The sequence below is a fragment of the Sciurus vulgaris genome (assembly GCF_902686455.1).
Source record: "Sciurus vulgaris genome assembly, chromosome: 8".
In the NCBI taxonomy this organism is placed as follows: Eukaryota; Metazoa; Chordata; class Mammalia; order Rodentia; family Sciuridae; genus Sciurus; species Sciurus vulgaris.
In genome coordinates, this window is record NC_136468.1 from 15,301,642 (window position 1) to 15,317,426 (window position 15,785).

The 15,785-nt window shown below is 40.2% G+C and overlaps 1 protein-coding gene and 1 pseudogene across 4 annotated transcripts in view; one reads left to right on the plus strand and one right to left on the minus strand.

The window, feature by feature from the left end:
• SLC37A3 (solute carrier family 37 member 3) overlaps positions 1–15,785 on the plus strand; it is a 72,205-nt gene that overhangs the window by 4,701 nt on the left and 51,719 nt on the right. For all 3 annotated transcript variants that reach the window (XM_079150125.1, XM_079150123.1, XM_079150124.1), the window contains exons 3-5: positions 5,617–5,776; positions 8,208–8,316; positions 15,180–15,272. In XM_079150125.1, coding sequence (XP_079006251.1) covers positions 5,688–5,776; positions 8,208–8,316; positions 15,180–15,272 — 291 coding nt within the window. In that variant the 5' untranslated portion in view covers positions 5,617–5,687. The remainder of the gene's footprint in view (positions 1–5,616; positions 5,777–8,207; positions 8,317–15,179; positions 15,273–15,785) is intronic.
• LOC306668844 (transcription initiation factor IIA subunit 2-like) lies at positions 6,419–7,910 on the minus strand (annotated as a pseudogene). Its single transcript has 2 exons — positions 7,869–7,910; positions 6,419–6,835 (listed from the first exon to the last, which is right to left on the minus strand). The product of its transcript is annotated as a transcription initiation factor IIA subunit 2-like (transcript).

Here is a 15,785-nt window from a genome sequence, read left to right on the forward strand (position 1 = left end):
AGAGTTTTTTTTTTCTTTTCTTCTGGGTACTGAGCATTGAACCCAGGGGGCTTCACAACTGAGCCCTTTACATCCCCACCCCTTTTTTTACTTTGTATTTTGAAACAGAGTGTTACTAAATTGCCCAGGCTGGGCACTTACTTGCCATCCTCCTGCTTCAGCCTCCTGGGTAGCTGGGATTATAGGTGTGTGCCACCACACCAGGCTTAGAAAGTAGAGTTTTAGGAATAATAATTTATGGACTTGTACCCCAAAGTAGTATCGTATAGGGGGATATTGCCCTTTACCTGGATGTGTTTTAGTGTGAAGTCATTCTTTTGTATGTATGTATGTGTGTGTGAGAGAGAGTGTGTGTATGTTGCTGAGAATTGAATCCAAGACTTCACACATGCTTGGCAGATGTTCTACCACTGAGATAACTTCTAAACCTGAAGTCATCTTTTATCTGGCATTGATTGCACAATATTAATATTGTGTTCCATTCTGGAAAGTACCATTTTCTTAGAAATATGTTTTTTAGTTGTGGGTAGAACACAATACCTTTCTTTTATTTATTTATTTTTATGTGGTGCTGAGGATTGAATCCATTGCCTCACACATGCTAGGTAAGTGCTCTACCACTGAGCTATAAATACAACTCCAGCCCGAGAAAAGTGCCATTTTAAATGATTGGTCTTCTAGGACAAAAAACAAAACAAAACAACCTCACCCACAAACAAACAAACCAAACAAAGAAAAAAAAAAAAAACACTTTATTACAAAATAGCAAGTTAGTGATTGTGAAATCGCTTTAAAATGTAGAACATGGCTCAGTGGTTCTGGATCTTACCAATGGCAAGGATCTTTTGAATCCAGGGGCTGTTTACCACTGAGCAATATCCCCAGCCTTTTTAAAATTTTTAAATTTTGAGATAGGGTCTTGCTGAGTTTCTTAGACCTTGCTAAGTTGCTGAGCCTGACCTTGAACTTGCAATTCTCTTGCCTTAGCCTCCCTGAGTCGCTGGGATTACAGGTGTGTGCCATTGTACCCAGCAAGGATCTTATTTATTTATTTATTTATGTTTGTGGTATGGAGGTATCGAACCCAGAGCTTCTCACATGGCAGGCAAGTGTTCTGCCACTGGGCTATATCCCTGGCCCTTTTTGGTTTTTAAGGACAGAATGACCTCAGCTGGGGTCCTGAGGTCCTGACCTCTGGTCCTGACCTTTTTTATGTCTCTGCTTCAACCTCTTGAGTACTGGGATTATAGGCATGTGCCACTGTGATGGGCAAGGACCTTATTTTTAACAAGAATTTTTTTTCTTTTAAATTAATTCTTAATTAATTTGAATGGGGAAATGGGGAGGAACCGTCAAATATGATATAAAATTTCATTTAGATGTAAGGAATAAATTCAAGAGATTTATTGTCCAACAGGGTAACTGTAGTTAATATCAATGTATTTTTTGCACCCCGCCTCCACCCCGGCTTGGCTTGAAAGTACTGTGTGACTGAACTATGCCTCTAGCCCTGTACTGTATTTTGAAAATTGCTGAGTAGATATAAGTTTCTCATCACACACACAAAAAATATGTGAGGAGAACCTCATGTTTATCAGGTTGACTGAGCCATTCTACAATGTACAGATATTTCGAAGCATGGTATATATGATAAGTAGATTCTTAGGAATTAAAAATACTATAATGTAAAAATTTTGTGAAAATAATAATTACTATCAACTATTATATGATAGTTATGCATTCAGTGTTCATTGAGAAACTACTCAATGATAAACTACTATGATTTCATAAACACTGAAATTTGGTTTTCTTAATTATAATAGCATTTACTATACTTCCAAAATGTTTGACATTTCTTCGGTCTGTTTAGAACATGAGAGAACGTGGTCTTCAGAAAGCAGGATGTGCTGATGGATTCAGGCTTGGCCAAAACTCCTGTGCTCCTCACAACCAGTTGGAAGTCATTTCTGATATGTGGGATATATGTGCAAGTTGTTATTTTTAATTATAATTACATGGGCCCATATGTTATAATAGCATTTATTTTAAATGGCATCTGTCAACAGCAAGTGATTGTTTAAAACTATTTTCCCAGTATATTTATTAGGCCTTTTCTCTTTTGCGTGTATGGTCTAGGAAAAGATAGTTTATTTAGAAACTAAATTCACAAGCTGGATGTGGTGGTACATACCTGTAATCCCAGTGATTGAGGAGGCTAAGGCAGGAGGATCGAAAGTTTGAGACCAGCGTAGGCAATTTAGTGAGACTTTGTCTCGATATAAAAAATCAAAAGGTTTGGGGATGTAACTCAGTAGTCAGGTGTCTCTGGGGTCAATCCCCAGTGGCCCCCCCCCAAAAAAAATCCAATTGGTCTCATATCTCATTAGTTATTTAAAGCTATTAATGTAACTGTACACCCCCCCTCCCCGAATTATGCAGCTGTTGCCAGAGCTGTGTAATCTTAGTGCATTATTGGAGCACACCTTTTTGGAATTACTATTTTACTTCATAAATAATGGACTGGTATTGTGTATCCTGCACTTTTTTCTGAAGTATTCAGTGCAGTGTTTTGAAGTGAAATGTATTCAGTCCAGAGAGCTATAATTCCTAGAGAATGGTTAAAATTTTGGGTTGTTCCACTTGAATTTCATATTTATTTTTGGGATGGAGGTAAGTTTAGTAGCAATGCTAACAACTCTTGTTTTCATAGCTTTCTAGAATTACAGAGTTTATTTTTATTTTGTAAGTAGAATTTTATAGTCTTATTCATAAATATGTTAACATTTTTCAGGAGTCATTTAAAAATGAAATTCTACTGATTTGGGATTAATCCTGTATAGATCAGTGGCTAAAATAATTATCATTTTCTCCTTCTGTGCCTCTGGGGGTTGAACTTGGAGCCTCCCGTGTGCTAGGAAAACCCTCCCCAGAGCTCTATTCCCAGCCCATAAAACAATTATCCTACTACTCCTCATGCATTGTCTGTTTTAGCTTAACCCCCCAAAGGAGATGGGCCATTTTACAGATGACAGTCTTGTGACTCACAGAGGTGACCTCTCCGGTGGTTCACAGAGTAGGTGAAATAGCTCCTATGTGTATATAATTTAACCACCTTGGTTTTGTTCTTGTTGGGTCTCAGAAAGTGATGCCCCAAAGTGAAGGCCTCGGGCTGGAGCTGTGGCTCAGTGGTATAGCGCTCACCTAGCACGCAGGAGGGTTCGATCCTCAACACTACATGAAAATAAAATAAAGGTATTGTGTCCACCTACAACTAAAAATAGATATATTTAAAAAACAAAAGCAGGGGCTGGGGAGATAGCTCAGTTGGTAGACTGCTTGCCTTGCAAGGACAAGGCCCTGTGTTTGATCCTCAGCACCACAAAACAAACAAACAAACAAAATGAAAGCGAAGTGAAGGCCTCAGAAACAAGCCTAAGGAAAGCAGTCTTTCTGTGACTTTCTCTTGTCTTTTTGTCTCCTGCTCCCCAAGGCAAGCCATAGAAACTAGTTTTTCTTCCTCAGGGCAAGTCACAGAGACTAGAACCCCTTTCCCTTAAGCAAGTTACAAAATCTAAATATGTTGCTTTAACTTCCCTTTGCCTTTCTGTTTAAGAATTGAAGCTAAAGAAATTCTCTGACCTGCACTGAGTGTAGGTCATAAGCCCCTCATTCCAAAAAGGGTCCTGCCCCATACCTGGCAGGAATGCTACAACTGAAGGACCAAGAGAAGTCTGAACATGCAGACCTGTCTGGGTGTCCCCCTGTATCTGTTACTTTTAGATCATACCCTTTTGGTCCAATCATATTTCTGCATAGTGGAACATAAGCATAAAAATATTGGGTCTTTTGTCTGAGGCTTCCATGTCACATAAGACTATGATCAAATAAATTTGTTACACTTTTTCTCTTGTTAACCTATCTTTTGTTATACCAGTATTGGCCATGACCCTTTATAAGTTGGAAAGAGATTGTCCCCCTTTTTTAATCTAAAAGTTGCAAGAATGGCCTTTCTGCTGAGTCTCAGTCTGTAAGACTTGAGTACATCTGTTTACTGTGGCTGGTGAAAATAAGTCGTCTGACAGGTACAGTGAACCTACACCTGAAAGCAAAGCCCTGTGAGTCCCTGTGGGAGCTCTTGGTCTTGTCTCCAAGCTTGAGTAAGGTAGTGTATCATACACTTCATTTGTTTATGTGTTCCCTAATATGCAGACAAATTATAGAACTTTCCTAAAGCCGTGGGCATGCCCCCCATTATAAAGATAATATGCGTTTATTATAGAATTTTTAGGAAAGTATATTGAAGAAAATTAAAATTACTCTTAATTTGATTACCTGGACAGAGCTGACGTATTCCGTTAGTTGTGTTATGTGAACATGGATTTGGGTTGATTATCATTCCCTGTTTTTGCATATTTAGGTTGTTTCTGCAGACTGATCACTGGAGATATTGTTTATTGCTTATTTTGTGCATAATTCTTGTATATCAGAGGTGGAGGCAACTCTTAGGGCAGTGAAATGAAGAGTACAGTTAAATAAAACCTAGTGGAAAATGGAAAGAGATGCCTTTCCTCTTTCCCTGTTCCTTAATGGATGACACAAAGTTCATTTTTTAAATATAAAGAAGCTCCTATAATGTTTAATGAAAACTGCCTTTGTTTATAGATCTAAAGGCATTTCATATTTCTTTAGGGATCAGTTCCTAGACATTGGAATTTTGTGCATGTGAGAGTTCAGGAGGCAGCATACCCTAAGCTACACTGAATACTTTTGTTTTGCAGTGATGGGGATTAAACCCAGGGTCTCTTTATACTATGAACATCCTCTGCCACTGAGCCACACCCCTATCTTGAGCACAATCTTTTAATATGCAACATTTTCATATCTAAGATTACTAGTGAAATTGGAACTTGTGTTTCTTAAGTTTCATAGTTTGGGGCTGGGATTGTGTCTCAGTGGTAGAGTGCTTGACTAGCCTGTGTGAGGCACTGGGTTCAGTTCTCAGCACCACGTACAAATAAATAAATAAAAGTTCATCAACAACTAATAAAATTTAAAAAAAGTTTCATAGTTCATTTCTTATAAGCAGTTTATTCATTTCTTTTGTTCATTTTTCTATAAGATAGTGATTTTCAGATGGGTTTGGTGGCACATGCTTGTAATTCCAGCAGTTTGGGACACTGAAGCAGGAGGATCACAAGTTCAAGGCTGTCCTCAGCAACATAGTGAGACCCTCAGCAATTTAGCAAAACCCTGTCTCAATATAAATGAAAAGGGCTGGGAATGTAACTCAGTGGTAGAGCAACTCTAGGTTCAACTCCCAGGATCCCACCCCTACTAAAAAGGGATTTGCTTCTCAGTGTGTATGAGAATTCTTTCTGTTAGGATGTAATCTTTGGTCAGGGGTTTTTTTTAGGACTAACTAATAACTATAAAACATTTGTGAATCAGATTCTCTGGTATCAGCTAGCCCAGGAGTGTTTTCCCCCTAAGGCTTAATTATATGTTTGTTAGTCATAGTCTAATTAGTTCAGGTTTTGTATAATCTTTTAGATGATTTGGATTACATTTTTCCTTCTCTTTGGGATAAGGTTAATAATGTGTTTTATCTTTCTCTAGAGAGAAGAAAGGATGTAAATCATTCACTATCCAAACTTCAAGGTCAGAGGCCAGAAGTCGTCGGGAACACCATGGCCTGGCCAAGTGTTTTCCAGAGAGGAACTGTGCTCTCCCGGTTCAGCCATCACCATGTGGTTGTATTCCTGCTCACCTTCTTCAGGTAGAGACTTGCCAGAGCTCTTCTTTGCTTCATTTGGTCTGTCTTTTGAGGAGCTATCACATGGCAAACGTCTAATTCACTGATTGTATAGATAGACCTCTAATGAAATAGACTATTTTTATTTTTGTTCTTAAAAAATGTGTAATATAACCTTCATAATTCAACTTGAAAATTTTAATTAATTAATTTTTGACAGTGCTGAGGACTGAATCCAGGGCCTTGTGCATGCTGAGCCTGTACTCTGCTACTGAACCACATCTCTAGTCCTGCTACACTTTTGGATAGCTTAGTACGGTGGTCTTGGGAACCATGTTGCCCTCCAGGAGACATTTGACACTGTTGGGAAACACTTTCAGTTGTCTCCATGGAGCAAGGGGTGGTGTTTGCATTTATTGGTGGAGGCTAGGAGTGCTGCCAAAACACCCACTGTGCACAGGATAGCGCCCCACAGCCAAGAATTGTATTTTTTTTTTGAGTTTTAAAATGAGTTCATTAAAGAATGTTCTTAAGAAGGCAACAACTTGTGATTTGTCATTAAAATAATGTTTCTTCATGTTGTATAATAAAGGTAATGTAAGAGAAATAGTGATAAGCTTCTCTTTGGTGGAATTCTCTGATACTACAATACAGTGTAGTCATTTACGCAGTGCTAGAATAAATTTAAAAAGTCTCTTTTTTGCTTCTCTTTAAAAAGTGATGAATAACAACAGAAGATGGCCTGAAAAGTCATTTCTTTTTCTATTCATTCTATAGTATTGGAGCCAGTATTTTTACCATCACAGGCTACAATTTTCACTTTATCCACTTTATAAGTTCTGTCACCTCTCTGAATTCAACATCATTCAATACAAAAGTCCACACATTATTGCAGAATCTGTATGTATTTAGAGAGCCCCTGAAATTTACTCTATTCCTGACCCTGTGAGCCAATGCTGAATTTATAGGCTTATCAAACTGAAGTAGAACTTGAAGGGCAAGTTGGGGGGTGATCTGTTGAGACTGTCTGAGCTCATCTGGGCTCTCCTAAAGACTGTTTCCCAAGGTGGTATTTCTGTATAACTAATATGCCATGGCTTAGGAGGAAGAAACTGCTTTTTCTTCAGGTTTTTCTTGATGTCTGAATTTCTGCTACACGTCAGGTGTAACATCCCGGACCTCACAGCACTTGCAGTCTGCGGCCAAGGTGCTTCCTGCTAGGGAACGCACAGAAGCGGTGCCGCCAGGACCTGGCTGGAGGTGCCCACCTCCCAGCCAAGAATTTTTTGCCACAAAATGTTAGTAGTGTGGAAGTTGAGAAACCTGATCTAACACGAAGTGCTCTATTTGTTGAAATTGGGGCTGAGAACAAAGTATATGCATATTCATGGGTTGTGCTGTGCCTCCTTGAGAAGCAAAGACGGCGTGAGACATTGCAGGCACTCTGGTACCCCTGCGAGACTCACGTTAGCTGCCCCCAGGAAGTCAGCACAACCAAATCCGTGGTGGCGATTCTCTGAGTGGTTCTCTCTATAACATAATGTAAACCACGCACCTATAAAAATATTTAAAAACCCACAAAAACATATATAAGGAAATTTGGTGTTAGGGGCATGTTATATAACTCTCTTACTGAACTGTCATGCTATTTCTTCTGCATGGATTTGTTGTTAATCTTTATTGAAGGTACCACAAATGATCATTTGTTTTCTTTCTTCCTGCCTGTTGTTCTTTTTTCTGTACTGGGGCTTAAATCCATGTCCTCACATATGCTAGACAAGCACTCTATCACTGAACTACATCTCCAGCCCTTTTTTTAAAGGTAGAATCTAATGGAAATGGTTTTCCAGTTTTGTGAAAGTAAATAGTTTATTTTGGATGCTTGGATTGGGGGCTATTTGTGAGGGATATGAGGCATCAATCTGAGGAAAAGACGTGGATTCAAGGAAGAAAACTGAATTGCTAATGCAGTGAGTGGCCTTTGTGTGCCAAAGATTTTAAAAAAAAAATGTTTTTGGCAATGCTAGGGATCAAGCCCAGGATTTCAAGCATGCTGCTAGGCAAGTACTGTACCACTGAGCCACGTCCCTGCCCCAGAAGATATAAAATTCTTTACAGAATTCCACCCGTGACTTAAAGTGGGTGGGATCAGCCACATATCCGTAGTTTGCAGTGTTTATTATGAGTGAACAGGGACTCTAATGAAGTTGACTAGTTTTTTTTTGTGTGTGTGTATTACTGGTTACTGAGGATTGAACCCAGGGCCTTATGCATGCCAGGTAAGCACCCTACCAACTGAGCTATATCCCCAGCCCTGTGACTAGTTATTTTTATCTTTTATTTGTAGGGACTGTCTTAATTCATAGTTCCTACAAAATAGTACTTTTTTTTCTTTTAAGAGGAGTTCTTAAATTGATTTTATTGACTTGTTTTCTTTGCTTTCTCTGTTTTGTAGTTATTCGTTGCTCCATGCTTCAAGAAAAACTTTTAGTAATGTCAAAGTCAGTATCTCCAAGCAGTGGACCCCAAATGCTTTCAACGCAACAGTTGAACTGCCAGTAGAGGTAAGTGGAGCAAGTGCTGGGAGGGACTTAAGGAAGGGACTGCCCACTTCTAAAGTCTCCTTAAGTTCCTTTTTGCGTGGTTTACCTGAAATGCTTACCCTGTCCCAGGGGTCAAATCCAAACTGTTCTGCTGTTCAAAGCTTGCTCTGACTCAGTCTGTGTTACCAAGCCAACCCGTATCACACAGTTCTGGCAAGGCTGGTTTTTTCATTGAGTTTCACAAGTACTGTGTGTGTTTCTACCTTTGAGATTTTTGCTCAGTATCTTTTATAACCTCTTTCACCTTTTTCCACCTATTTAGATTTTGCCTTTCTCTTAGCAAGATAAAAATGCCATTTGTTTTTCAATCAAATGCCACTTTTTCTCTCAGCTCTTCACTTTTCCCTTCTCTGAAATCTTGCACACTATTACATAGTTTAGTGTTTTAAGCACTTCCCAATTCTTTGATGTGTTTGTATCTTGAATTTTTTTTTTTTTAAATTGTGCTAGGGATTGAACCCAGGTCCTGTGCATGCAAGGCAAGCACTCTACCAACTGAGCTATCTCCCCAGCCCGCTGTTTGTGCATTGAAGTCAGGGAGTATGTATCCCAGTTCTTGATATTTGTTCTGGACCAGGCAAATCCTCTGATGCCTGTTTGAGGCAGACATGCTGTCCTTTACAGTGCCTTTTCTCAGTACACAGATCCACCCAATGTTTACCACATTTCTTGACTTTTACTTCTGTGGAATTATAGATATCCTATTAATGTTGTTAGCATGTTTTTTATTTAGGAATTATTTCCCACACTAGGACCCATTCAAAGTTGACAGAGGTTTGAAGGTGACAGAAATATCTCCCAAAGTGTAAATAAGTTATTAAAAGAGTTGCTTACAGAGCGATGTCTTATGTAAACACTGTCCTAGGCACTGAGGCTATAAAAAACATAAAAGCCTAGAAGATTGAAAAAATTGAGAGATCCTGTTCTCATGGAGTTTTTATCCTAGTGGAGGTACCTCCACACAGTTTTTCTGGATTTAAGTTATCAGTAACTTTTTAAGGAAGAGTTGAGACTAGAGGGTTAGATTGCAACTTGAATCTCAGTGACTTCACTGACTTGTCAGATGTGTTTGTTTAGAATCACAAATCTCAAAGGTGGAAGTGGCCTTAAGAGAGGTCATGTTCCCTCTGCTCCCCACTGGTATTTTTGGATTACCACCCAGTTTCTGCTTTCTGAGGTGGATAGTTAATTTTTATTCAACTTTTTGAAGAAAACTCTCACCTAAATCCCGAAGTTTCTCTTATTTAGGCAAAACGTCTTTGGCTCCTTCAGCCACAGTTAAGTGACACTGAGCACTCAGTTTGGCATAGCAGGTGCAATCTGACAGATACACTGAAAAATGGGATTTGATGTGGACATTAAACTTCTGGTTATACTGCCTAACACTGCCTTTGGTTTCTAGTTAAGCAGGTTGGTTTCCCAAGACCACCCCCAGGTTCAGTGACTCCGAGGGAGGACTCCCAGGACTCAGCATGTAGTGACTGTCATCTGTTGTGTGAAAGGACACAGAATAGGCAAATGGAAGAGGCCCATGGGGTGAGGTCTGCAGGGAGCCCGGCACAGGCTTCCAGAGTCCTCTCCCAGGACGTGCTTGATTTCTCTAGGCCGTGCTGCGACAACACATGGGAGGCGCTGTCTGCTTGGGAAGGTCATTACAGGCTTGTGCCCAGGATTTTTATTGGGCCTGGTCACATAGGCACACTGTCTGACACGTACTAAAATTCCAGGCTCCCAAAAGGAGAGCAGGGCTTCCCATAAATCACATTGTTGGGTATAAACAGTGAGCCACTCTATTAGGGGTTGGTGGGAACCCATCATAGACCTGAGTTCCCAGGTGCCAGCCGGGGGCCAGCCTTGTGAGCCTGCCTGTGTAGGGAGAGTGGCTCAGGCCTGCCATGTTTACTGTTTTCCACAGTAACCAATTCACATTACTAACTTTTCTGAAACATACATTAACTTTTCCGTTACTTTTTTTAAAAAAATAGCTTTTATGTTTTAAAAGTTAATATGTTCTTTACAGGAAAAATAAAAACACAAGCAAAGAACGAAGTCATCTGGTCATAAGCAGCTTAGTTGGATGTGTCCCTCTAGGTCATGCGTATACATACGTACACAACAACCCATTTTGTGACTGAGATCATAGTGCGTATCATGCTTTTCCACACATCATGAATCTTCACCAGTTCAAAATCCCAAAGCTATATGAGTATTTAAAAAAAATTTTTTTTATTGTCAGTGGACCTTTATTTTATTTATTTACATGTGAGCCTCACCCATGCTAAGTAAGCACTCTACCACTGAGCTACAATCCCAGCCTCTATATGAGTATTTTTGATAACCAAGAATATACTCAAGCTGTTAAAAAAATTGTAATCCTTTCTTAGGGACTTTTTTTGAGGGGGGAACTAGGTATTGAACTCAGGGTCCCTCAACCACTGATCCACATCCCCAGCCCTATTTTGTATTTTATTTAGAGACAGGGTTTCACTGAGTTGCTTTGTGCCTCGCCATTGCTGAGGTTGGCTTTGAACTCATGATCCTCCTGCCTCAGCCTTCCAAGCTGCTGGGATTATAGGTGTATGCCACCACTCCTGACTGTTGGGGACTTATTTATTTACTCTGTTTTTTCTTTCTTGGTCCCGGGGATTGAACCCAAGGTTGCTTAACCCCCGAACCACATCTCCCAGTCCTATTTATTTACTCTTGATTGCTGTTAAAATAGGTATCACCATCCTGATTTTCAGAATTGCAGGGTATTTAGTGTGGCTTTGTTGGATGTAGAAAAGTCAAGTTCTGACCAAGCCTGTTTGCCTTCCTCATGGGGAGCTGTGCACATTTCCCATTCCTTTCTTTATGCTCTATGCCTGGGTTTTCCCTCCTGAGGCTTGCTGCTGGGAGTGGGCAAGTTAGGGTAGTCTGTGCTTTGAGGTCTGTAACTGCCCACACTGGTTTACTTTGAAGACCTTCTTTGTTGTCTGAAGTGGAAAGACACTTAGAACCAAGTATGAACAATTTGTATGAACTCTAACAAATATTTTGCTTATATATTTTGTTAAGCATTTCCTAAGTGCTCTAAATAACATTCTCAGGAAGTATTTAACTAGTTTTCATTTTTTATGTGTAGCTATATTAGGTGCTTTACAAAAAGAATTAAGCAGTTTTCTGTACCTTGAAAATTAACTATGGATCCAACTGACATGGGTGAATCTTGAAAATAGTAAGTGAATGTAACATATGCTTTGTGTTCATAGATAATAAAGAGACAACGGTTTAATCTAATATTTGAGAACTTGGCTGAAAATAACCCAAAATTTGTGTATTTCTTCCATGAGAATAGTGCAGGAGAATGTAAACTCTACCTCCAGGAGAAATAAAGCAGGATTTAAAGGTTTTGAACATGCTGTCTCAACCTGGTCCACAGCCACTCTTACTGGGCAGTCACAGGTGCACCTACGCCACTCACTTTGCAAAGAACAGCCCCAGGGACGTGAGTCAGACCTCCATTTGCTGCTCTCAGGAAGCTCTTTCATTTCAGCAGCCACCCCAGCCCCACGCAGAGCCCTTTCTATACAGACATTTCTCACTGGGGAAGCCCACACAGTGCACAGGAAGTTATTCAGTGTCTAGCAAGTGTGGTTACTTAGTTTAGTGCCTCCAGCACAACACAAGAAAACCTTCCAGTAGCACAAGGTGATACATTCACATTGAAATGATACATTTCCATAGCTCCGGAAGATTCATGTTTAGCAGGTGAGTTTTAGTGTGTAACATGAATTGTGTAACTGACTTTTATAAACATTGGATGATTCACTGTGCATACTTTCTAACCTATTAGTACAGTTGTCCTGATCTGGGCTATGTTACTTATTTTTTTATTTTTATATTTTTGGTACTGGGAATTGAACCCAGGGTTGCTTAACCATTGAGCAACATTGCCTGACGTTTTGTTTTTTATTTTAAGGCAGAGTCTCACTAAGTTGCTTAGGGCCTCACCAGGTTGCTTAGACTGGTCTTGAACTTTCAATCCTCCTGCCTCAGCCTCCCAAGTCACTGGATTATAGGTGTGCTCCATGGTGCCTGACTGCTATGCTGTATTATTATTATTATTATGTAAAAATATATATTTTTTAGTTGTAGATGGAGAAATACCTTTATTTTATTTTATTTTTATGTGGTGCTGAGGATGGAACCCAGTGCCTCACATGTGCTAGGCCAGCACTCTACTACTGAGCCACAAGCGCAGCCCCTAAGCTGTATTATTGAAGTAAACTTTCTTCTTTAGGGTTTTTTCTATTCTTCTATTTTCTTAACCTTTTTTTGTTAGTTCAACTTTGTTGTTTCAGTTATTGGTTTGGTTTGGTTTTTCACTAGTTAAGCAGATAGTGTGCAGAGCCAGGCACGGTGACACACACCTGTAATCCCAGTGGCTCATGAGGCTGAATCAGGAGGATCATGAGTTCAAAACCAGCCTCAGCAATGGCGAGGCATTAAGCAACCCAGTGAGACCCTGTCTCTAAATAAAATACAAAAAGTAGGACTGGGAAGGTGACTCAGTGGTCAAGTGCCCTGAGTTCAATCCCCAATACCAAAAAAAAAAAAGACATGCAGAATCCTGGCAGTGAAGCAGAAAAAAGCTGTTTAAAATCTGTCAGTTCCTGGATTGGGCCTGTAGCCCAGTGGCAGGGCACTTGCCTAGCATGTGTGAGGCACTGGGTTCGATCCTTAGCATCACATAAAAATAAACAAATAAAGCCATTCTGTCCTACAAGTACAAATTTTTTTTTTTTTTTTTTTTTTTTTAAATCTGTCAGTTCCTGTGAAAGCCACACTTGCAGGGAGTTTGGGTCACTTCTTGGAGGAATAATGAAAAAAATCCTGAAACTTTGAGCAGATGGGTAAGGTCCCTGTCTGCAGCTCACATTGGTGTGTGTACCCAACAGAGCCTGATAAGAGTCCTCATGAGCCTAGAAGGAATGCAGGGATTCAAGATTGCGGTTAGAAGGGAAACGTGACAAATCGGATCTCCTCGAAGGCACATGGCCCCAGACTGGCCCCCCAGAAGACCCGCTCCACCTCTGCGGGGCAGGCCTGACTGCTCTCATTTCTGATGGCCCAGCCTGTGAGCTGGTGTGGAAGTAATAAGACTGGTGCCCACGCCGTTGGAAACACGTCCCAGTGCTTCAGAGCCACGTTTTCTATATTGACTTACAGTTTGGGGATTCTACTTTTTTTTTTTTTTTTGGTGCCAGGGATGGAACCCATGGCTTTATGCTTACAAGGCAAGCACTCTACCATTGAGGATTTTACTTTTTTTTTTTTTTTTTTTTTAAGTATTTTACTTTTTTTTTTTTTTTTTTTTTTTTTTTCTTTGCAGTGCTGGAAATTGAATCTAGGGCCTTATTCATGCTAGGCAAGTACTTTACCAAGTGAGCTACATTCCCAGCCCTTAGAGATAGGGTGTTTTAGAGGTTTTTAAAAAATATTATGGATTATGATTTTTCTCTTGAATATTCTGAAATCAAAATTTCTAACTACTGCCACAATCTGGAACATTCGCGTCACCCCCAGAACTCTATCTCTTTTTAGTCAGCTTCCTGCTATCTCAGCCCAGACAATCTCTTTATCTGGGATTTTTTGTTTGTTTGTTTGCCACGCTGGGGATTGAACCCAGGATCTTGTGCATGCTGGGTAAGTACTCTACCACTGAGCCATACTCCCAGCCTGGGAAATCATTTTAAAGAGCTCTATTAGATGGAGCTCTTGGATGGAGGTAGACATAATTTCTAATATATTGGATTGTTGATTTTTTTTTTTTTTTGTATTGGGGACTGAATCCAGGGGAGTGCTTACCTATTGAGCCACATCTCCAGCCTCTTTTTGTAATTTGTTTAGAGACAGGGTCTCAGTGAGTTACTCAGGCCTCAATAAGTTGCTGAGGTTGGCTTTGAACTCGTGATCTTCCTGCCTCATCCTCCCGAGCTGCTGGGATTATAGGCATGAGCCACCACAACTTGCTGAATAGTTCATTTTGACAAATAAAAAGGTAATAAAACCAGATGTGGTGGCATAAGCCTGTAATCCCAGTGACTCAGGAGGATGAGGCAGGGATCACGAGTTCAAAACGAGCCTCAGCAAAAAGTGAGGCACTGAGCAACTCAGTGAGACCCTATCTCTAAATAAAATACAAAATAGGAGTGGGGATATGGCTTTGTGGTTACATACGTCTGAGTTCAATCCCTGGTACCCCCCCCAAAAAAAAAAAAAAAAAAAAAAAACAAAAACCAATCAGAATTTACTTCTTTAAATTCCCCCCCACCCCCACCCCAGATCTGGTGTTTGAACCCAGGAATGTTCTACTGAGCTACATCCCTAGCCTTTTTGTTTTGTATTTTGAGACAGGGTCTTGTTAAATTGCCCAAGCTGACCTCACACTTGAGGTCCTCAATATCCTGAGTAGATGGAGTTGTAGCAGAGTACCCTGGCACCCAGCTAATTGTCTGTTTTTATACTTAGTGTTCAGCTTTCTTACTTAATTGTTTAGTTGTTAGCATTTGAGTATATAAAATATTTAAGAAGTCCTTCCGAATTGCATTTTGAAGTAAGAGCTGGTCTTAGCGATCCTGGTCCTTTGGAAGTGTGCAGTTTTTCACATGTAAACTCAGATCTTAGACATATCACTTACCTGTTTTACATGTATTTCTTGCCCACAGGTACCTGCTGATTTCAGTGGGGATGGGGATTGGTGCAGGTTATTTATAGGGTGCTGAGAGCTATGAGGTGCTGCAGATCCTGACAGGATGTGACTTGTTCTTGTGTTCCTATAGATCTGGAGCAGCAACCATTTGTTTCCCAATACAGAGGAGGCCACTCTTTTCCTTGGAACATTGGATACTATTTTCCTCTTCTCCTATGCTGTGGTAAGTTTTGGAATATAGAATTCTTAAGTTTTTGTTGGTTTGTTTTTTTGTGGTGCTGGGGATCCAGCCCAGGGCCTTATGCATGCTGGACCTCTATGACTGTCTCCCACTGAGCCACACCTCAAGTCTTTTTTTTTTTTGTACCAGGATTGAACGCAGGGACTCTTAACCACTGAGCCACGAGCGTAGCTCTTTTTATTTTACAGGTTCTCACTAAGTTGCTTAGAACCTTGCTAAGTTACTGAGGCTGATCTTGAATTTGTAATCCTCCTGCTTCAGCCTCCTGAGTTGCTGGTATTACAGGTGTCCACTACTGTGCCTGGCCATACTCCAAGTCTTTTTTTTTTTTTTTTTTTTCTTTATTTTGGGGTGCTGGGGATTGAACCCAGGGCCTTGTGCTTACAAGGCAAGCTCTCTACCAACTGAGCTATATCCCCAGCCCCCATACTCCAAGTCTTAGTGATCAATTTTCTCTTTTGGTAATAAGGATTGTATGTAGGGGTTCCCTAACAC